Source organism: Thermobia domestica, chromosome 2, assembly GCF_964235325.1.
Source record: "Thermobia domestica chromosome 2, izTheDome1.hap1.1, whole genome shotgun sequence".
In the NCBI taxonomy this organism is placed as follows: Eukaryota; Metazoa; Arthropoda; class Insecta; order Zygentoma; family Lepismatidae; genus Thermobia; species Thermobia domestica.
The window spans coordinates 134,545,124-134,570,305 of record NC_137455.1 but is presented as its reverse complement, the minus strand read 5'-3'; the positions used below and the strand labels follow the sequence as shown (position 1 = coordinate 134,570,305).

Here is a 25,182-nt window from a genome sequence, read left to right as displayed (position 1 = left end):
TGAAATGAAGAAAAGGAAGGAAACGGGGGAACTCGGAGAAACCCACGCACAGAGTGTTTGTCCAGCACAAAGCCCCTTTGACACGATCTGGGATCGAACCAGGAACCCTACGTACCAGAGTCGAATAATCTACCACTGAGCCATCACAGTTTGCTGTAATTCACTATTTGTAGTTCAGAATAGATACACGTTGAAAAACGTTACTTGCATGAAAATAGACGATACAGGTATGTTTTCCATTTGTGTCAGGCTCAAGGACAGTAAGGCTTTATACCTCCATAACCTCGGTAATGATCGTGATTAATGTGGTCAGCAGTGTTTCTTCCAGATCTGTTTTTTTTGGGGGGGCACTGCCCTCCGGAGCTTTGAGAGTGCCCCCCGGAGCAGACCAAAATAATACGTTTATAATATAATAATAAATAGAACAGTATCAGCAGTGCCCCCCCAGAATACTGAGTGTGCCCCCAGGAATATTATTTCTGAAAGAAACACTGGTGGTCAGCACAACATTTCAGCACCCTTTACCATCAGGTTTCCCCAGGTATCCATTTCACAAAGATTGAGTGAATTCCTAAGTCACAATGGAACCAGGGTAAAACGTGAGAATACGTTTCCTTCCTGTTACTGTTACTAAGCAGACGTTTTACTAACTATACCGTTATTATTATTATTATTATTATTATTATTATTATTATTATTATTATTATTATTATTATTATTATTATTATTATTATTATTATTATGTTCAAAATCTTTTCTCGTCGCGAATACTGTATAAAATGATGGTATAATCATGCCTATTGTGCGTATGGTTGCGAAACATGGTCGCTTACTCTGAGGGAAGCACGCAGACTATCAAGACGAGACCGACACCAGGTCCTCGAGACTGAGGTAAGCATTTGTTAATTGTGACGAGACTGAGAAGGAGACGGCGATTTTCAAGTCAAGACGAGACCGAGGTCGAGACCACTATTTGTCAATCGAGACGAGACCGAGAATGTTTGAAATCTCGTGTTGTCTCATCTCAATTCCTTCCCTAGACAAAATGCAACACCACACACTCAATAATCTTAAAGCCGCAATGCATGGCAATTAAGATTTTGATTGAATGGTTTTGAGCTCAGTGTCTCTTTCAGCAGCAAGACTATATAAGACGAGGGCCTACAACTTAACGTGGAATCCAAACCATATGAGTTCCAGCTAGGCATAGAACTCGGATCTCTTGTGCCATGCACGACAACTAAGAGTTGATATTTTCCACCATATAACAATTGATAATTTGAATTCCATTGGCGCCACCTATTTGACAATAAAGCATTTACAAGTCCACTGGATTAACATGTATATAAGTGTTCTCGAAAAAAATATTACCAAGTGTTTTAGTGGCAAATGGGTCAAATAAAGTCGCGACAATCTGCTCCTGCTCATATTAGAAAGACAGCAGAGACGAAATGATGAAAAAAAAAAAAAAACTTTTTTCTTGCTCCGAACAAAATAAAATTTTTAATATATTATTATAAGTCGAAAATTCCCACCCGCAAAAGAATAATGTAAATAGAATAAGAATTTGTTATTATAAGCAAAGTTTACAGTACATACAGATCTTTTGTTCCACTGGCAACGGCAAGCTAACCTACATAAAAAATGAAAATATACAATGCAATTGTATTTAATATCATAGGAAACTCACTTCTTGCCTAATCTAACATTCATATATTTACTATCATAGGAATAGTTGAAAAGTCAGTGAATCCATACGGGGTTCAATACAAAATAGTAATAGTTTTTTTTTCAAAATGATATATTAACTGGGCTAAGATAATAAATGTCGTTTAACTTATGTAGAAGTTCTTGAAAGATCGTGAATGTTATCTTTTTAATAACATCAGTGAAAACGCGAGCATGTATGTGCATATACATATATAGGGTATACTATATTTTCTTGAAAAGCGAATGAAAGAATAAAATAATATACTCACTCTGTCACCGAATTCTGTGAAGGCTACTTTTGCAAAATCTTCAAAGTAATCAACAATAATATCATTAGCCCATCCTCCAAGATCTTGAAGCGGTTGTGGCAAATCCCAATGAAATAATGTGATCTAAAAGAACATATTCAGAAAATTAAATTTCAATATTCTACTTTCAATCCAAAATTGGCTATCTTATTAGATTTTAGTTTTCATTCATGTTAATAATAAATAGTTAATTTATATGCGAAATTCTAAGAAATAATATAACACTTAAATACCTCGTTTTTACTGTATTATGCATTAGACATAGTGCTCTCTCAGCTTCTGTGATTAGAGCAACATATATGTAATTTAAATTACGGTAAATAACATATACAATTATTATTAAATAACATATACAAATAACATATACAACATATATATATATATATATATATATATATATATATATATATATATATATATATAACTTGCTTAAATATAAGAGTTACTCAAATGAAAAGGAGTTCATATAGCGGCATTGTATCCAATCGAAGTGCAAACAAAAATTTTAGGAATGATCCCAAAAAATGGATCAGAAAATTGCGATCTTGGCCAGGGATTTTATAATGATCAAAAAAAAAAGCATCAAAATATTGCGATCTTGACTAATAATTAGTTTTTGGATCAGGCCACAAAATTTTTGAACGGCTCCTAAATCGAGTTTTCTATTTTCTACAGAATAAGCACACCATACTGAGCTAAGTTCTAGTTTCGGTTTGGCTACACTATATGTAGTTCTCTAGATATAAGGCGTACAAGAGCATTTTTAATTGAAATGTATTGGATCTTTTGATGGATTTTTGTATCAGGGGACACAAAATTTTTGAACGGCGCCTAAATCGAGTTTTCGTTTTTTTTTTTTTTGAACGGAATAAGCACATTATACTGAGTTAAGTGATAGTTTGGGTTTGGCTACACTATATGTAGTTCTCCAGATATAATGCCTACATTTTTTTTTTTTACTGAAATATATTGGATCTCTTGATCTAAAAATAATGTTGCTGATAGATGGCATGTAGTAATTCTCAGTTTGCAATCGTGAACGGTGCCGCCTGGTTGCTGTTTTCTCAGTTGGGGAAAGTAATTAGGGTTGTCGGGTACATTATTGATTTCTCCAGATCAGCTCAACGAGATGTTATCCAGTTTCTTCGTGGAGAAGGCACACATGCTTGAAAAATTTATGAACGACACTGTAATACGTTGGGGAGGCTTTAAAAGGCATAAAAAAACAAGCAGATAGAAGCTCTGGAACTGAGTACTACTACTCCAGGACAACGTCAGGTCACATGTGGTCAAGAAGATCCTCCATCTAGTAAAAACATTTCGATAGGAAGTCCTCAAACAGCCTCCGTTCAGCCCTATGTAATTGCCATATCTTCGGCTCCTTAAATATATCACTGAAAAATCAACGTTTCACCTGTGACAGGGGAATTCAGAACACCGTGGCCACGGAACAATGGATTCATCAGCAACCCACGAGTTTCTACCCTGAAGTCAGCAACCTAGGAATTTCTACACTGAAGTGTGCATTAATATAAATTGTTATGGATGTGTTCAGTGCATAAGGTAATCAAGTCTTCATTTGGTCATTCTGGACATATTATAACCAGTATATATGAAACTATGTCCTGGCTAAAGAGAGATAATTTTGTAACTTTTTACCAACAGAATATGAAATATTCTGGGTTTAGGAAGGCATTTCGATAACCAATATACAAAACATTGGCTAAGAAACTTTACTGATAACTAACTAACTAACTAAATAAATAAATAAATAAGTAAATAAATAAACTGTAAAACAAGATATGAAATTAATGGGCCGAAATATTGAAATAAAACAATGAAAAAATTAAAATAAATATTCGGCTTGAAATAAAAAAAAATATATATCATGTTCACTTTCATTTAGTGATCGGCTCGAAAAATACACTGCACATTACGTAAGCAGATGAACTGTCTGTTGCTACTTATAAGGTACACTATTTTCCATTCCCTTCACTACTTGGAAAGGAAAACTCAATTTCGACCAAAATGACCTTCTTGGGATATGTTTCCTACTAATTCAAACTCCAGCAGAAAACCCACGAACACAGTGTTTGTGCACCGCAAAGCCCACTTGGCGGGTCCACGATCGAACCAGGGACCCCATGCAGCAAAGGTTAACGCTCTAGCACTGAGTCATCGAGCCCCTTCGTTAAACTGAAGATTTAATTTTTCTCAATTTATCTTCTTTCAGCCGAATTTACTGGAAGCGAGATCGAAATGTTTTCTCATTCTTTTTATTTATTTTCGGTATATTGTTCCTGTTCGAATAAATAATATAGACCTTTCTAGTTCGAAGAATGGATACGTCTGCTATTTCGTAATTATTGGCGATTTTAATATGTAAAAGTAATATTAGTTGAAATATAAGATGATGGTTTAAAACTTACCATGGGTTGGATGTTATTCTCTAGCAGCGCATTAATTAAGTTATTGTAATAATCAATACCATCTTGGTTGATGACGTCAATAGCTCCAGTTGGCAATATTCTTGGCCATGAGATTGACAATCGATAGAAGTCCACCTGAAAAATTGTAAGAAAAACTTTATTTCTTTGCCTTTTTTTTTAGAGAAAATATAAAAAATAATAATGACCACTCACTTTCAGGTAAGTCAAATATATATTTCTATCATATTAAAATTTGACCCATTTAATAGGGATCAATTATCAAACCCAAGCAATAAAAAAATGAAAAATAATTTTCTTCCATAAGGAACCGGTACATATTGCAAAAGTAATATGAACAAAATTGCTCCTTGCTGGTGTTGCCCACGAGACGCAATTTGGGGCAGTCTCGCTTAGAAAAGATGTATGTCGGCGTTTTTCTTTTTAGTAAACTCACTCAGGACAGTAATTGAAATCTTTTGTTATTCGGGATAAATGAAGGAAACAGCTATCTCCAATTCAATTAATTTGGGATATGTATTGATACCTTTAGAGTGGGAGATCCGGGTTTGATCCCAGGCGGGAGTTCATGTGGTTCGGATTCCACGTTAATCAGTAGGTCCCCTCTCATACAGCCTCACTGCTGAAAAGGACGTTAAACTCAAAATGAACTCAACTCAACCTGGAGTTTCCTCGTGGCTATATGGTTAGCATAAGGTCTCTGGTGCGATAGGTACGGGTTCGGTTCCCGGTGGGAGCTCATGTAGGTTGCATTCCACGTTAAGCTTATGTAGGTCCACGTTTCGTAAAGGCTCGCCGCTGAAAGAGACGCTAAATTCTAATCCACTACGGATTTAATATATTTTAAAACTGTATTCAAGCTCCAAATCGTTCGAATTCCAAGACAAATTTTTCCCCTTTAAAATCCTTTCCTGGAGTTATTCTATGAACTCGAATTTTCACGACTTTAACAGTAAATACAGTGGCATTAAGGTAAAATATTAAATAATAATAATAATAATAATAATAATAATAATAATAATAATAATAATAATAATAATAATAATAATAATAATAATAATGTATAATACTTAAATAAAATAATCTTTTCAGGGCCCATGGCGAATACATTAAGTTACTATTATGTAAATTAAGTCAAGTATAAAAGAGAAAAAGCTAAAATGAGCTAAAATGTTTTTTTCCATAGCTTCCCACAACGAACTGAACGACATAGTGTATGGACACACTCACTCTCACACACACATCCACATACACCCCCACACACATCAAAAACACGCTGGGCGTTCGTATTCCAAAGCAGCGTTGGTATTCTTCGGCAAAATTTGCTCGAATTTTTCGTTCCTACTCCAAGTTATTCGACTTCTAGGACGTTTAAATTCCAGAGGCAATACTGTATTTTTGAGCTTTCTCGTGGTTATATGGTTAGCGAAGAATATCTGAGTAATGAAGTCATAATTACTGAATTCTTGCTTACACCGTGCTATAACCTATAGGCTACAATCCTCATATTAATCCCAATATTTAATGAGCTATATCCCTTCGTTTCAGCTTCTCGTATACCTTTTGAATTACAAGATAAATAAACTTAAAAGTCAAAAACTTTCTATATGTTATTTAGTTATATGTGAGGAAAACGAATAGACAAGTAATAAAGCATAATAATTTAATGAATGAACTGAGATATGGTGGTATTTTGATATATTATTGTGTCTCGATATATTATTGTGAATCGATTGTGTTTCGATACTCTTCCGGTTACCTAGACACAGACCCCGGTTACCTTCACATTTGTTGAAAATAACAATGGTACTCGTTCTCTCTCTCTCGTGGTCACATATTTTGAATCTTAGAGGAATACGTCACATATAGTGCTTACTGACTCCAACACTTTGTTCGGTATATGTAAAATTGGGCACGGAAAAGCAGCTTGCCACGCACTCGCACATACTCTTTCCCATGAAATGAGACAACAGAGAGTATTACTGACCAGACAGAGCTCTTCAAATAGAAGCAAGTACACTTTGCGAGACGAGATAGGTCCTATTACTTTTACCACAACTTTTCGAGACAAGACAACCAATACTCTTGTCATGTATATAACTATACTGGCACGTACATATTACTCACAGACAATTACATATTGAAGTCCTGCTAGATGTGATGCGCCAAACTTATAATAGTGATATAGAAGCCGGCTTCTCTGTGCTTGATGCAGTTTGGTACTCATTACTTCGCTTATTCTTATGATTCAACGTTTTCGTACGAAGCTTCAGGTTTTCATCGTATATCAATGAACCTCTTTTTAAAATTATAAATACATGTTTTCATTTTAAACTTTATGAAGGTACTTGACTCTCTACTTACGCCAAGTTCCTTGAGCACTCGAACATCTTCTAGATATAAATGGTATGAATCCGCAGCTACGTCACCATTTGTACCATCAACTATTTTCTCGGGATGTTCATGTACCAATCTGTCCCACACACTTTCTCCTTTACCTGAAAATCAAATTTTCTTAACTTTTTTTCTTGTAACGAAATAACCTTTATCCTTATTTGGTATAGATACATTTTCGATAATATATTTCATTTAGCAACAACCTAACACTAATTTTAAGACACAAACTTCTTATTTTAATAAATTTTGTTCACTTTAAATCCATGTTAAGAACTTAGTCTGAAATAATCGTACGTAAATATACAGAATGCAGAATTGAGCTGAGCGAACTTGTCAAACAAGCTTGACTTCGTGTAAATCTTTCTATTGGCCGTCTATTTTCGAGTTAAATCTGAAACCTCTTCAGAAGTCAGTCCTGAATAAGTTTTCCGGAAGTTCGGATCCAGTTAAAAAGGTTTGTTGCATCCCAAAAGACAACCTAACTCATGCATTAACCTACTTTATGAAAATTGTTACAACTAAACTCCTCCTCCCAAGAAATGTATTTTACCAAATACTCCTGTTGCCACAGATTTTCATTTACAGGTACGATCAAACAGGCCAAAAAGTAACATAAAAATATGCACGAGTGATGCTCTGTATTTAAGATGTGAGCGAAAGTTTTTTTTTTTTTCATTTTTATACATCGTCTTTCCGGTTCTGTTTTTCAATTTTACATTTATGTCACCTTTTCGTTAACCAATTTCAATTCCAACTAATGGAATTTCAAGAAAGCATAGACTTTGCATAACGAAATACTAATACTACTACTACTACTACTACTACTACTACTACTACTACTACTACTACTACTAATAATAATAATAATAATAATAATAATAATAATAATAATAATAATAATAATAATAATAATAATATTTGCAGCTATTTATCATAATGATGATACAGGGTGCGGCACGTAAAACCACGTAAAGTGAACACGCGGCACGTAAAGTGAACACATAAAATGAAATGTAATGTATTGAATATGATTAACTACAACACATAAATGAAATGTAATGTATTGAATATGACTACTCACCTTCACAGCAGCCTTCACAGCGGGTGCTGAAAGTGTCCTCCGCCCACTTCAACACACATGTGAGCACGATTGAGGAGATTCATATATACCCTTGTCAGTTCTTGTGTTGTAATGCTATTGGTGACATCCTGGATCCTGGTCTTGAGTTCTTCAATTGTGTGTGGATTTGTTTCGTATACTCTTCCCTTTAACAGTCCCCGTAAGTAAAAGTCACACGTGGACAAGTCTGGTGACCGAGGAGGCCACAAGCCTTTGCTGATTGTCCTCTCTGGTGTAAACATCTCATGCACAAGGAACAATGATGCAGCTGATGTGTGGCATGTTGCACCGTCCTGCTGAAAGTAACATAACTGACGCTCCTCTTCGGTCAAGTGTGTATAAAACTCCTCCAGGATTCCCATATACACGTTACTGTTCATTGTCGTCTCAAAGAATATGGGCCCAATAACGTGTGTGGCGGAAATGGCACACCAAACACCAATCTTCTCATCATGCAAGGGTACCTGGTGTATTGCGTGTGGATTTTCTGTCGACCAATATCGGTCCTTTTGGGAATTTACGTACCCAGACAGGTGGAACCACGCCTCGTCACTCATGATGAGCATTAGTGGATCCAAGAAACCACTGGCAACATTGCTCAACAGCCATGAACAGAAATGCACCCTCTTCTGCAGGTCAGGCTCCTTCAGTTCTTGCACAACACTTATCCGGTACGGTTTTAACTTCAGTCCCCTTAAAACACGTCTGCAACTTCTCTCACTGGCATGAACCTGTTGACTCAATCTCCTGGCTGACTTTCGAGGACTTCTTGTCATTATCTCCTCCACCTGCATCTTTAATTCAGGTGTGCAGACAGATGGTCGTCTGTTCCTGGGAGCATTTTGAACCGATCCTGTACGCCGCCATTTTTCAATCAATTCCTGAATGGTGCTTTTTGCTGGCACAGAACGTCCTGGAAATTTCTCCCGAAACAAATTCTTTGTTTTCACAAAAGATCCAGTGAGAATGAACCCTTCAACAATGGCAACACGCTCGGGTATCGAATACGGCATTACCACACACTGACACTCACCCAGCTTAACACAACGAGGCCTTTTTCTCAACTGGTTTCGACAAGTTTCAGTGGCTGCGGCTGCACGTGACTGCTGCAGGTCACGTAAGTCGACCCGACCTCGACACGCCATCTCTTGGTAGGAAGGTAGATTATTTAAGTGTTGCCAAAAGCACAATATATCAGAATATTACGACGGGCCGGTTTTACGTGCCGCACCCTGTATTAATGTGAATGATAATAATGTTACTTTTATGGCCAATCAATTTTGTAGTGATCAAATATTTTTTTCTACCAAACAGGTAACACATGTTATTAAATCTTTAAATGTTAGAGCTTCTGTAGGTCTTGATCTAATTCCGATTTTTATAATTAAAGGTATATCCGAAATAATTGCATCAATTTTGACATCATTGTTTAATTAGAGTTTAGCACCTCATTTCTTTCCTAGTGTATGGAAAACTGTTGTTGTAACTTCAATTCCGAAAACTGATTCCAATTCCAGGTAGGTCTGTAACTGATTATAGACCTATTTCTATTCTTGATGTAATACTGTACCAAAAATTTTTGATCAGCTCATTTACAATTATCTTTATAGTTCCGTTGAACATTCTATTATACCTGAACAGTATGGCTTTTTGAAGGGTAAATCAACTGAACTAAATTTGAATAAATTTCTGACTTTTGTTTCTCCTGTTGTATATAATCGTGGTCAAGTTGATACTATTTATTTTGATTTTGCTAAAGCCTTCGATAAAATATCCCATCATGTGCTTCTTAATAAACTTCATTTCTTTGAAATTTCTAAATCCTTGATTCATTGGTTCGCTTCCTACTTGTTTGATCGTAAATTCGTAGTTAGTTATATGGGTTCTAAGTCATCTGTTTACAAGATTTCTTCGGGTGTTCCTCAAGGATCCAATTTGGGTCCATTATTATTTTTAATATATGTGAATGATATTGGTAATTATTTGAAATGTCCTTTTTTATTGTACGCTGATGATCTGAAGATATTTTCTGAAATAACTAGTAATCAGGGTCACCTTAAATTGCAAGCCGATATTTCCTCAGTTTACCAATGGTCTGTACAAAATTCACTTCCATTAAACATGAACAAAATAAAAAGTATAGCGTTCTCCAGGAAAACGAATATATCGTATTTTTCTTACTCAATAAATCAGTATAGAATACAACCTGTTTCAATTAACAAAGATTTAGGTGATATGATTGATTCTAAATTACTTTTTGACCATCATGTTTCAACCATGGTTTCCAAGGCTAGAAGGAATCTGGGACTCATCAAATGGGCTGCTAGAGATTTTAAGGATATTACAACTTGCAAAATTTTATATTGTGCATATGTACGTTGGAATTTGCTTGCTTGATTTGGAACCGTAACCTCATTAGCATTACTCAAGTTTTGGAGTCAGTCCAGATTTCCTTTCTGGCCTGGTTAAAATATAAATTTAAACTATACGATCTGCCCAATAGGGAGATTCTCGCTAGATTGGATTTACTTGCTCTTGAAGTTCGACGTAATTTAAGGCAAATTAAATTTATTCATGATATAATACATGCGAAACTGAACTTAATTGAATACTTGTTTATTAAAGTTCCCTTGTATAAATCTAGGCTTTATTGTCCTATACTGTGTAATAGTAATTTAGTTGGTTCGCCATTATTTATTTGTGTTGACAACATAAACAAAAAGTCACTCAAAATTGATTTCTTCGATTCGAATTTTTTAGTGCTTAGAAAACAGTTTTTGGATTGTTATATTTAATTAAAATACTTAATTTAACCTTTTTTGTATATTGTCTATTGAATTTTCATGTCTTTCTTTTATCCATATGGTTTATATTTGTTCATGTGTTTTATTACTAATTTTTTTAAAAATTTGTTTATTTTTATGTTTTACATATGTAAATTTTTAGTGATATATCCTACTTAATTGAATCTTTACTGAATTGAGGATATATTTGTAATTTTATTTTGTAATTTAGTTTGAATTCAACTCGTGTTAATGTTTTTCTCTTTTTCTCTACTTGATTGTCATGATTTCATGTATTTTAATTTCTTTGTTTTGTTGTATTTTTTCTTGTAATATCCTATTGTATATATTTGTATATATGACCATTATGGCTTAGGCTGTGGTCGCAATCATTCATAATAAATAAATAAATAAATTATTATTATTATTACGGAAGTTACCCAGAAAGATAATCTTAAATTTGGGGTGAATGTGACTACTTACCCTTTATTAATTTAATCAGCTTAAAGGTCTAACTCGAAGCCCTTAATTTTTTAAATTTAACGTCCCACAATTGAGGAATATGGGGATAAACAATGGCAGTCCGCAGTTGAGAAAGGAGTGAGTTGAGTACAGAGAAAACAATGATAACACTCACATAAACTGAACTGTAGAAAGAAGTTTCAAACAACATATTTATCATGCTGTTGTTTCTCCCTTGAACTGTTTCCACAGTTTACCTCAAATGAGTGGTATCATTGTTTTTTTTCTACATTCAGTTCATTCGTTTTTAAAATTAAGGTTAACATGTGTTTCCCCATATCCTTCAATTCTGGTCCGAAGCTAAGGGAAATAGCGATGACAAGATGGATGATAGTGTTGGAATGATAAATGTGGGAGAAAACGGGAAATCCCAAAGGGAACCAACGAGCATGGTGTTTGTCCACTACTTGGTGGAAGTCCAGAAAGCCCATTTGGTTGAAGCTTGGATCGAACCATATGCCAAAAATGAGTGCTCTACCACTGAGCCACCGCGGCTCCTCGAAGGCCTGAAGAATATATGCGTCATGTTGCATGAAAATCGGGTATTTTTTTTAGTTCAATGAATACATACATCATATTTTATAAATATTGAATAACTATGAAAATTATTGTGGATTGCCTTTTAAAATATCAAGAAGGAAGAATTCTTGACTGACTGTAAATCTTTACAATGAGAATGATTGGTAAGCCTCAAATAAAATACGAGTATATATCTTATTCGATCAAAATTGAATTACCGTATTTTGGTGAAAGGTATGAGGAGAATTTTCTTATTATTATCGAAGTTCGGGGAAAGTTGATCCTTTCACCCGCGGATGGCCTATTAAATAAAATATGCATTGTGTTTTGTCAAAATTTTCAAGTTGTTTTTTAAATATGTATGTGTCATTATGCAACTTGTAATGGGTTTTCTTCCTCATTCTTGAAGGATTTCAACCCCAAAAGATGGAGTTATTTCGAGAGATTGGGAGAATCCACACACTAAGTTTCATAAAATTTTACGAGGGGTATCATGAAACAGTCAAACAGTCAGACATACAAATGAACAGGAAGATAGACGGAAACACAAATATCAGTTTAGTTGAATGATAGAAGCGCGCTACGCTCGCTTCAACTAATTTCACATGCTTTTGTGAGTTGTCAAGTTTTCAGCTGATTCTCTGTTAAAATTACTTGTATAATAACAAAATATATATTTATATGATAAAATCAATGCATTGAACTTACCACTGACGTTCCATGCTCCTTCTACTTGATATGAAGCCGAAGCACTTCCAAACAGAAAATCGTCAGGAAATGTGTCGTAGTAAAATTCGTCATCTTGACTGTAGGAAACTTTCAAAATACCAAACAGAAAGAGGATAGTAAACATGGACATGGTTAATTGGTATTTTGTGAAATTTATTATCTTACCTATCTTTTTAATATAAACTTTCCTTATCAAATGATTTAAAGAAGATAATATTATCTATTTGATATTTTAATATAATACCTGACCTACTTTTCGTTGTACTTATATTCACTGTGAGGAAGCAAATCAAGAGAATCTAAGATAAAACTACTGTATGAACAAAGATTCAATAAGCTTTGAATATTCATATTTTATCATCAAATCGTTTGAAATCCAATATATAATATTTTATATATAAATTTTATTGTTTATCGTAATTACTGATAATACATAGCAACGCTTATGTGATGACCTATAAATATTGATTGAAAGATAATTTTTGAACAAAAGGTGGTAGCAAAAACGTAAAATGGAAAACGACGTTACCTCTTCACTTTCAGTTAGCAATGGAAAATTTTAGATCTTAGAAGAGTGTCGTAGCTTAAAAGTAATTTTCATTACAGAAAGAATTAAAAGTTCTTTATTAATGAATATAGACATTAGTTAGAGATGCTCTAAATATTAAAACGATATTCAGTTAATTTATGATTGAAATAAACACGTTTTACAGGGAGTTATAACGAACTATCGTATCGTAACAATTATATATATCTAAAGCCGTAGATTGCGGTTGATGTATATAGATAATGTGTAGGCGTAACACTATTTGTTCCAAATAGAGATGTTAATTAACAACAGAAGTCAAATCGTATTGATTATATGTGGGTTATAAGTTGAGTGTTGTTTATCCTAAATTTAGATTGGATAATATCTAAAAATTCAGTAAATCATAAGAAAGCGTATGAGGAAAAAAACGAAAACGTTGCACTAAGCTTCTTCTTCTTAACATCTATTCAAATATCAACCTTCTACAAAGAGAATTGAGATCATACGAGAAGTTGATTCCTAGGATACGTGAACATAAATTTCTTCAACACACTTCACTTCCATTAACAATATCAGTACTTTCAACATATTGTGTTAGTTTAACTTAATGATTGCTAACTTCTTTTAACAGGCGGTGCTCTGCCCACGACATCATGACACTTAGGTTAGATACTCCACTATTGATTAATATATACAATTGTGAAGCCTCCGTAGAATAAAGCCTCATGGTGGGTAATTCCCTTCGTATGTAGTAAATTGTTTAGGATGTAGAGCCGTTATTAACACTTTCGCTTCTACACTTATATAACAAACATCAGTTTCCAGTTTATACAGTGCAATTTTTCAATGATGTGTTTCAGTTAATAAAAACAAGATAGGTAAATATTTTGAAATACATTTCAATTAAGTCTATTTTAAGATGAATACATTTATTTGTATTGTTGGGTGAAATTACTACAATATTGCCAAATTAGACTTGAGTTTCGTCCGTTTGCATTAATAAGATACCCAGTAGAGTCATTTCAGGTTTTATGAGTGGGGAGCAGCAAGATTGTCTACTGATTTTCAGGTCTTTTTCTTAGTATATTACTACATAATTTATTAAAGAGCACGTTATTTCCAAAACTCAGTTGCAATTGCTCCCCTCCCCAAATAACGCCCCTGAAGTTAGCCTGAGTCCTGCTCAGGCTTAAGTTCTGAGTTCCTTATCGCCACTTACAAATCATACCTTCTCTTCTTAGCACAGCTTCTTTTTCTGTAACAAGAAAACCCGTTTATCCTTATTCAGATGGAAATTCCAGTCAGAAATATTTATATCTACGTTATTTTAGTTACTCATTTTTCAGTTTTAACATATAGTTTGAATATCGTGTGAGTTTGTGACTTGATGTGGCTTGTTTTCTTCATACATGTCGTCGTTTGGAATAACCAATTGCGATTTTGAGCTTACGTCGATACCTTATATGATTTTACGAGCACTGTCGATTACTGTAAGAATCGTAGGCGACGAAGACTTCTTTCCTGATATATCGAGTTGATGAGGAGGCAGATGTCAAGGCGAAAGAATACTCAGCGAATCATCAAAAGGTGTAATTTGAGATACGCCCAGTAAAAGTTTAAGATACATTTATTGCTTATTCAAGTGACGAATATTTAAATTTGTAAATTAAAAAAAAAATGCGTTAGAATCATAATGAAAAGGTGTTATTTAACATTGTTTCTTAAGGAGTCTACAGTACTACGATAATGATGAGTTTTCACTCTTTTTTTCTTTACAATTAATATATTGAAGTAATAAGCTTCTCTATTGAAGAAAGTAAAATAAAATTAATTAAAAAGAAATATTCTTCATTGATTGTAGCACATCTCTATTATAAGTACCTAAGCTTGTAATTAAGACTAACGATTAAATTAATCGTTGAAAATGTTGATAATTTTTAATTTAATCGATTGAAAGTTGAACTTTTTAATTGATAGTCATTAAATAAATTGGTAACGATTAAAAATTTAATTATTTTTCTCCGTCAGAACCAAAATAAAATGTGTCATTACATTATAAATATATATTTATTTATTAACCATTTCTTTCAAAGCAGTAACTTTTCATAATAAAAAATAATCTTTCCCGTGCGTTAATTTTATCTATTAAATTTTACATTAACTTTCACAATTTCCAATAATTCTGGTTTGCAGTATTGTAAATCGTTATTTTTAATTTTCATTTTAATCAATTAAATTTAAAATTAATTTTAATTTTAATCAATTAGCTTTAAAATTAATTTTAATTCTAATCAATTAACTTTAAAATTAATTTTAATTCTAATGAATTAACTTTAAAATCAATTTCAATTTTAATCAATTAACTTTAAAATTAATTTTAATTTTAACCATTACTTTTATCTGACATTGATGTGTAGTTTAACCAATTACTTTTTAGTGGTCTTTTTAATTAATTTTATCCCATTGTCTTTCTAATTATTTTTTTCAACTATGAAAGTACACACTGCGTTTAAACATAGTTAACCAACCGTATCATCATTTACTTTGTTATGCCTCAAAGTAATGTAGCATAATTGATTTGTTTAATATATTTTGGTTCTAAGTAGCAATCATAGTCGTTTTTTGTTCGTTTGTTTTCGAAAATTTTTCTAACGGTTAAGTCCAAACTCCACCTAAGCAGGCCTAAACAGGAAAGTGTTTGATATGCGTACTAAATTGGTCAAGTGGTATCACCATGCAAAGTTTGATGAAGATTGGATTAGTTTATCCGAAGATGAGATTTTGCTGAATAATGGATTAATTTATCTAAGGATGTTGAGATTTGTCTATTTATTTATTTGCGAAAATTTCACTGAGTCCTGATCCCAGCTTTGCTGTCTCATAACTCGAGAATTAAAGATCTACACAAGAAAATAATTCACATGCGTACCAAGCAGCTTAAGATCTATCATTATACTTTGTTGATCGCTTTACACAGTTCTCTAATAGAGTAGCAGTAACTGACTCTTAACCTAAACAATACATTGTGGTGGGTGTGATTCGTGAATAATACATTGTAAGAAGTGATTTTGTAAATGGTTTTGGATCTTGATTAGATTTGTTTCTAAGCCAGTTTACTATGAATAAAAAGTTATCGAAAGATACTTGTGTTTGTACTTCAAAAGTGACTACAAGTATCAAGATGGGATTGAATTATTTTGGACTTCTCTGTTTGGGAAATAATGCTGCAGACTTTTCTGAATAGAGAAAAGAATAAAATAAAAACAAATCTATATAATTTAAAGGAGCGTATTAATAGTGAATTTGCTTAGTTATAACCCAACAACATTTGTGATGTAATATGTTTTTCTGTGCTTAAAAAATGTAATTTGTGCATTGAAAGTGATGGAAAACACTTTGAATATTTGCCTTAGGGAACCTAACATAATCTTATGACACAACTTTTAATAATTCCTTTATTTTGTGGTTGATAAATAATGATTTCAAATGCATTTTTATCAAGTGGCTCATGAACCATCCTGTATATTGTATTCATGATTGAATCTTTAAAAAAAACTAAAATCAAACGAATTACCAAAAAATAACAAAATGTTAAAAAGGAATGGTGCAGTTTAACAGAAATAAGGGATCTCAGAATTGGAATTCAACTCATTTTAACCGGATCATTTTCACAAGAATATTAATCCATTTTCTTTTCCAATATTAACTTGGCCTAGAACAATATACAGTACTTTACCAATTGAAGCATTCCCCCGAATAACGCTGTATGATATATTTCAGTGAAGCCGAGAAGAACGAAGAAAACTATTGTATGATTGCATATAGAATACAGCAATGTTCGGCTGAGAGGTTGCGAACATACTAGAGCCACATTTTGTACAATAGTGTTTGGGATTATTTGTGTGTTTAACAGTGTGTGTGCCTTTAGCTGGCAACAGTGTTCAAGTTGCTTAACGCTTTTCTATTGTTTGGTGAAGTGTGTGTGTGAGTGTGGAGGCAGCAAGAACATGCAGTTTTGGTGGACCATATATCATGGTCGAACATCATACAATATAGCACAAACAGTAAGCCATCGTGTTACAATCACTTACAACTAAAGACCTTGTGTATTTGTTTATTCTCGTGTATTATTTTTGTGTGCAAACTGAAGTTGTAATCATTAAATACAGTGAAATTATATTTTGGTTGCATTCATGTGGTATACGAATCAAGCCTTACAGTCCACTGAACATTGTTTTATAGCATTGTCATTGTACTTTAGTGAAGTTACAAATATATACATTCAAATTGTACAAATAGAGAAACAATTCTTTCAGGATATGTCAGTCATATCCTGTCCAACATGATTCAACTGATTTCTCAAGAAAGTCCAAAATTTGCCATAGTGTTATTCGGTGGAATGCTTCAATTATACAATTTACATCTTTCAGTTCTTACTGATATAAACTTTGTTGTAAAAATTTGAATTACACTCTGCAGACAAATGTCAGGATTTCAGAAGGTCTCCAGCAAGATTGAATTCTGCACAATTAAGGAACGAACACACAACCTAGAATAAATAGTTCATAAGTAAGAATAATTCAGTTGACCATTAATAATTATAGGTAATATCGAGAAGGAAGTATATATATTCATCATTTGCTAAGATATTTTTATTTATTTTCATGTACTCAATGATAATTTAAAATATACAATGCAAGTTACAGAAGTTTCTTCTATTCTTGCCTTGGCTGAGGAAATCTTCTATTTGTAATTACTTCATTGTAGAATCGAGCAGAGTCCTTTGGTGTTCGAGGTCTTGCTGGGTCATTGAAGTCAACATGGTAGAAGCCAAATTTCTGCCAGTAAAACAATCAGATGTTAACACAAATGACTAGCATTCATACCATGTCAAATAGGCAAAGGATTAGATATGTTAAAACGTGTAATTACAGACAAGAAATAGAATCAATGTATCAACCGGAAAGCATTTTGAAGCTGAATAGAATATACTATCTTATATATATATATATATATATATATATATATATATATATATATATATATATATATATATATATATATATCAATATGTATTGTAAATATTGTCACACACAAAAAACAGAATGAATAAGTTTTTCACATGATAGCACTAAGTACATCACTATTTTTGTATCTAAGTGGATGTGAGAATATTTTATGCAATTACTAAAATTGAAATAATTGCATCATTGAGGGGCACAGTGCCTCAGTGGTAGAGAGCTTACCTCTTGCGTGTGTGGTCCCTGGCCCCTGGACAACATCATGTCCATGGGTTTTCTCGGAGTACTCTAATTTCCTTCTACGTTCTCATTCCACCAATTCTTCCATCATCATTCACTTGCCTTAATCATCCTAACGGGCATAATCGTGGGACGTTAAACTGAAAGGTATACAATTGCATCATTGCTAAATAAATAAATAGAGTGAAAAGAGAATAGTAGGAGAAGAAAAGGCACATTGATAATTATGTTTATCACACTAAGAATCTTGTTTCTTAGACATTCATGAGTAGCGAATGAACTTTCTGTATTTTTATTTAAGTTGAGGTGAAGCATAGTCAGAGAAGTGTTCCTATGCGCTAGATACAAACAGTTTTGTACAATAATTTATGTAGCACAATTCAAAAGTCATTCACGCTAAACGCTATGCTGGTGTGCGTGTAGTGGTGGTGATGAGAAATGAATGAAATGGTGGAATGAAGAAAGTGGGAGAAAACGGGAGAACCCCGAGGTAAACCACGCACACAGTGTTTGTCCACTACAAAGTTCGCTTGGCTTGGGAGCAGGGTTCGAACCCGGAACCCCATGCACCAGTGGTGAACGCTCCACCATTGAGCCACCGCGGCCTGCGGCCACTGTAACGTGGTTCAGCACTTTAAAACATTAAGCCGGCGATTGCAAAGTCTACCTGTCACGGATTTGAATCCTACTCTGGACATGGGTGATGTATATTGTCTATCTTGCGCTTTCCATTGCATTCATATCATAAAGGAGAATGGGACGTAAAACTAAAAGAATGCAAAACAATACAACACAAAATTTTGTTAACACAAATTTTACCATGATAAAATGATGCATAACTAACGAGCTCTGCAGTATCCATTTAAATGCAGTTAGGCAATGTGGTCTGAGATTCGAAACAGACATTTTTCGCTCATTGCGAGAAGAAAACATTATACCTAGGTATAAGAAAAGGTTTGTGTATCAGAGAATATCAAGAAAAAGAATTATGAAATATTGGATACTCGGAGCAATAGGGATGGGCACGAGACAAGATTTATGGCTGTCTCGTCTCGAAAATGTGCTGTAAAACTGATGTCTCGACTCGAAAAATGTATATTTCTCTATTGGAAGAGCCGTGCCTCGACTCGAATTTTGCCAGGAAAATCCTGTCTCGACTCGTCTCAGTGCGCATCCCTACGGAGCAACGTAATGCTTAAATATGAATTTGACTTCAACGTTTCATTTTTAAATATTCACATATGCACAGTGCAGGAGATTCTATACCGATATAATTGCAATGATGGAAAGGTACGCATTTTGTTACTTGGAAAGCCCAGACGCAGTCAGATCCATGACAATAGACCTGGTGACCCGGGCAGATTCATATATCGATCAAGTTTCTATATTTTGATGATAGGGATGGGCACGAGCGAGTTCAAGCGAGTTTTCATTGAAACTCGACTCGACTCGAAACAGACATCTTTGAGATCAACTCGAGAAGTCGGTTCGAAAAATTTCCTCCAACTTGACTCGAAACTTGACTCGAATTTGACTCGAGTTTCGAGTCGAGTCGAGCCAAATCGAGCTAAATGATGTGTTTAGTTTGAAGTACTTTCTTCAAGTATCCTATATAGACAATGTATTTATTATCAATGATAGTTACTACTACTATTACAACTTATTATTATTATTATTATTATTATTATTATTATTATTATTATTATTATTATTATTATTATTATTAACAATAACAACAACAACACCGTGTATAAACATGAAAGATATGTGGTTTGTATCTGAATATTAAAAACTAGTTGACAGATGATTTCGGTAGTCGTGAAGTCTAGGAGGCAAGGGCATCGTTCACGAGGTTCTGGATTTGAGATCCGGAGAAGCAAGTATTCGGGCTTGAGCCAAAAATTCTTAAAACTTGTAGGGCGCCGGCCAAACATGTTCAAACCTGCTCGGCCTGGATTTAGGATTGTCAACGACTCAAGCAGCTCGGCTCACATCTCATTCACTATCGAGCCAAGCCAACAACTCACCCAACCGAGCCAGCTCGAGCCGATGGTTCACCTGAGCCGAGTCGGTGCCTCATTCCAACAGAGCCGCCTCGAGCTGTTCGCTCTGTTGAACCGAGCTGAGCCGGTTGGCATCACTACCCGGATTGGGCTTCTGCTTGGGCTTGGAAATTCGACCGTACAGGTCTCAGCCTTGATGATAAGAACTACAGTATATACTTATATTGGTGCTCACGACATTTGAGGATGTCTCGTTATAAAAATTCATTGTCGTCTCGTTAATTGAGACGAGACGAGATGCGAGCAGTGTCTCATCTCGTGAGCAATACTAAAAATATTCCACATTATTGCTTACACTTCTCATGGCTTTCGCTTTCCAGTCTAATCAGGCCATGACTTCAGAATGAGTTAAAACGAGCTGAATGAGCGAACCATTTATCAAAATCAACTTGATTCGAAACTCGACCTCAAAACAGTGGCTCGTCTCGGAACTCGACTCTAGAAAATTACCTTCGACTCGACTTGAATTCGTTTCGAATTTCGAGTCGAGTCGAGTTTTAGCTCGACTCGTGCCAAACTCTATTTGTCGATATCGATTTTTAATATTCAAATAAGAGTATCGCACATTACATATAGTTTTGCAAGATCCATTAAGTCATAGAATGACCTCTGGACGTCCTGGACTCTAATGGTATCCAAAATCCTCGTCACTGCTTCTAGGATGGCCAACAGAAAGGCCATTCATCAGTGGTGCTTTTAATTTGGTGAAAAGAAAGCAATCATAGTTAAACAGATCTGATGAGTTTGTGGGATGTGGTTGCACCAAACATTTCCCTTTCAGCAGCAGTCATCAGTTCTTGGTAATGTTGCACTTCTTCCGTTAATAGGAAATGGGATACGAAACGTGCACACAGCTTCCGTTTCTTTAGATCCTCCATTGTTATTTGGCGAATAGTCTCCTTATTCGCTCCTATGAAGTCTGATATTTAGAAATCTGCATTTCGATTATTCAAAAAATACCCGAACTTTGTCTATCACTTCAGTTGTTCTGACCGGGTAGGCCTACTTGTAATCTTTCACTGGTTTACTGTCGGCTTTGAACGCCTTATATCATTCAAGATCGTGGCAACGAAAACGGCAATTGTCTGCATAAACTTTTTTCAACATCTCATATATTTCCATTGGAGTTTCCCTTAAGGCCCACAGAACTTGATATTCATTCTTTGTTTTATTTTTGGAAGGGTAACGAGTATCACAAAAACAGTTCCGTACCACACTGAGACTGACCAAGCTGAAAATTTCTGCACGTGTTTCTAAGATAAAATGCAAGTTTCACCACAACGAAAAACTGTGCCAAGACTAACTTTGCAGTGAAAATATCAGTCTCATTCCCTAGTTTCTGCAATGAGTAAATAGGTATAATATAAACTTACGTGTAGCCTGCTATCCATTCGAAGTTGTCGATGACGCTCCATGCAGCAAAATCTTTCACATTGCAACCATCAATCTTGATTGCTTTCAATAACTCGTCCAAGTACGACTGAAATTTAAGATATTATTTAGAAGTTAGTAAAATGAAATAATGAACAGTAATGTTTTAAGGAAATAAATACATAATTCTACCTGTATCAGAGTCCTATATCTCCCCTTCTAGATAAAAAGGCGACAAACATAGATCATAGTTGTCGAAGTCCTTTTGGAAAGCGAATATATCATTGAAACATCCTACGATTGCGAGTAAGTAGCTTTTGACAAATAACGTTTGCGTTTACTTTTGAATGTGACGTCACACACAAATAATAATAATAATAATAATAATAATAATAATAATAATAATAATAATAATAATAATAATAATAATAATAATAATAATAATAATAATAATAATAATAAATCAGTCCAGGTGTAGTAGATTACGGAAATGTTTAGCAGTATATCTATTAAGTCCTATGTCTTTCTCATGTGAGTGGATCACCCAAAAGGAGGTTCTAGTAGCAGCTCGTTTTGCTTATGATTCAAAAAATAAGTCTATATGAAAACTGAAAATTATGGTGCTGGAATGGAGTGATTAAGGATTAAGGAAACCACTTATGCAAGAACTGAGTACACTATAACCCCGATTTAACGAACTGATGGGAGATTTTCCCCCTCAAATGGGAGTTCTCGCTTAAATAGGAGTTTAGTACAAAAGAGGTGCGCGTCATAAAGAAAAAATTCACAAAGATGTGTAATATGAATTTTAAATAATTTGTACTTGTAAAGTAATAGATGTGAATGATTTTGATTTACATTTTTAACCATTGTTCATTTAAAAAGGTTACAAAATTAACATTTTTAATTAATATAGAAAGCATCTTGCATCAAACAGACTGTTAGATGATTCAGGATAAACCACTGAACCTAATTTTTTAAAAATGTTGACGCTATCAGTATTTTCACCTTCCCAAGGGTAAAACACACTGTACAATCGTAGCAAAAATGATACAACAGATTAAAATGAAAAGTAACAAAAACCTGAAGAAAAAGAATTGCTAACATTAATATTTTTGAGCTCGAAGAGTAATATCGACCGTAGTGTAAGACATTAGTGAAGAAAATATTGACCTATTTTTTGTCGATTGTTGTCAAAATACCCACAAACAACTGCACTTGTCGATTCTAGTAAATGTGGCGTCCTCTTTACTAACGATATAACTTTCACATTTTTCCCTAAATGCGGGATATTTACGAATATATTTTTTACTTAAAATGCAGATTTAAGTGCATTATGTAGTGTCCTATTTTTTCGAACTAAATAAAATCGGAGACTTTTTTCTTTCTTTCACTTTTTCTTTTATTAGCTGCGGAAACATAAAATTGGGATTTATTAAGCCCAATTTTACACAGATTTACACAGACATTCAGTTATATATGTTCTACCGACATAAAAGCCCTCTAATTTATTGTCGTAGTATCAAAATACCTTACATTAACATGGTACACGCAGATCTGCTACACAACGATATGAAAGTCATTAGGAGCATTCTGTATATTTAACGTTACCCCTTTCAGAGCATTCAAAGAAACGATGTTCCAAGTTTAAAATTAGTTATTACTCATTCGCAGTAAACTGAAAAGAACCTGCAATTGCATTTCTAATTCATAGAATAGAAACATTAGATTATTAATCTACAACAAAATTTAAGATATTATTCCCAAGTTACTTTATTAAACCACCGTAGTAAGATTTCTTCACCTAAATTACAGTGAATAGATTACTAAAGTGCTGCTATAATACGAGGGAGGGATCAAATATAAACGGGATTTTTGTTCCTGAACATCAACAGTTGGTAGGACTGGCCGCGAGCTTCTGATATGTTTAGGCAGGACCGCTGGGAGTGGAGAGAGCGTGCTGTTAGATATTTCCCGCCATTTCGTCAGTACCGCTCATGATGTCGGAGCAACAGGTGCACCTCTCCACTGCGCAACGCATAATTATAAAATTTCTTGCTCGTGAAGGAGTTACAGCGGCAGAAATTTGTAATAGATTGATTGCACAGTTCGGGGGTAAAACATTGTCAAGGACGCGTGTGTATGCCTGGTATAAAAAGTTCAAGGAAGAACGAGAACGTGTGGAAAATCAGCAACACGATCGCCGTCCTCGGACCAGCATTACGGACTAAAACATTCATGCGGTTAAAGGCATTATTGACGACGATCGACGAATAACAGTATCAGAAATTGCAGAACAAGTCGGAATCAGCTATAGGAGTTCTTAAGCAATCATAAAGAACGACCTACAGTTCCGTAAAGTGTGTTTCAGATGGGTCCCTCACCTTTTGACCGAAAATCTGAAGTTGAGACGTTTGGAGGTCTGTCAGAGGCTTAATGCAAGGTTTGCGGAAGAAGATGATGCATTTTTCAGTCGGATAGTCACCTGCGACGAAAGATGGGTTCACCACTGCACTCCTGAATCCAAACAAGCCAGTAAGGAGTGGAGGAGGAAAGGAGAGGCAGTACCAGTGAAAGCGAACACTCGACTGTCATCTGGTAAGGTTCTTTCAACAGTTTTTTTTTCGATCGGCGAGGCATTTTGATGATTGACGTTTTACATGAGCGATGCACAATAAATGCTGAATACTACTGCTAGCTGTTGAACAAGGCGAGAGTTGCATATCACCGCAAAAGACGAGACCAATCAATTCGACAGATTCTTCTCTTGCACGACAATGTGCAACCCCATGCTGCAGCTCGAACTGTCTCGAAGCTACAGAAAATGCACTGGACTACACTTGAACATCCTCCTTACAGCCTGGACTTATCGCTCTGCGATTTCCATTTGTTCGGACCGCTTAAAGAAGCTCTAGGATGGCAACGATATAAAGATGACGAGAGTGTAGAAGAGTTCGTACGCAACTGGCTAGTGACATGACCCTGTTTTTTTTTTACGATGAGGACATCAAAAAGCTACCCATACGCTGGGTCAAACGCATTTACAAAGGAGAAAACTATGTGGAAAAATAAATTGTAAGTGTCTTGTGGTTTTCAATAAATAAATTTAAATAAAAAATAAAATCCCGTTTATATTTGATCCACCTTCGTATCATTGTCAAGGGGTCAAACCAAGATGAGTGCATGATTTTAAAATAAGTAACTATTGTTACCTTAATATATTATTATTATTATTATTATTATTATTATTATTATTATTATTATTATTATTATTATTGTTATTATTATTACATTCTTTGTTGGTTGATTAGATTGCAGTTTTAGTGTCTCGGTCAGCACCAAAACTATACGAGACGAATCTACAACGTTACGTGAGATCTGAAGAACATGTGCTCTCACTGATAATTAAAGTCGTATTATACT

At 34.4% G+C, this 25,182-nt stretch overlaps 1 protein-coding gene and 1 pseudogene across 2 annotated transcripts in view; both read right to left on the bottom strand.

Moving 5' to 3' along the window:
* Nucleotides 1-12,667, bottom strand: part of LOC145675649 (myrosinase 1-like) — a 56,853-nt gene extending 44,186 nt beyond the window's left edge. Inside the window, exons 1-4 of the mRNA XM_081746216.1 lie at nt 12,515-12,667; nt 6,830-6,963; nt 4,448-4,582; nt 1,980-2,102 (exon numbers count right to left, since the gene is read on the bottom strand). Coding sequence (XP_081602342.1) covers nt 1,980-2,102; nt 4,448-4,582; nt 6,830-6,963; nt 12,515-12,665 — 543 coding nt within the window. The 5' untranslated portion in view covers nt 12,666-12,667. The remainder of the gene's footprint in view (nt 1-1,979; nt 2,103-4,447; nt 4,583-6,829; nt 6,964-12,514) is intronic.
* A 5,031-nt stretch (nt 12,668-17,698) lies between these two features.
* LOC145679184 (myrosinase 1-like) overlaps nt 17,699-25,182 on the bottom strand; it is a 99,310-nt pseudogene continuing 91,826 nt past the window's right edge. Inside the window, exons 10-12 of the transcript XR_014130489.1 lie at nt 21,762-21,868; nt 18,447-18,465; nt 17,699-17,911 (exon numbers count right to left, since the gene is read on the bottom strand). The product of XR_014130489.1 is annotated as a myrosinase 1-like (transcript). The remainder of the gene's footprint in view (nt 17,912-18,446; nt 18,466-21,761; nt 21,869-25,182) is intronic.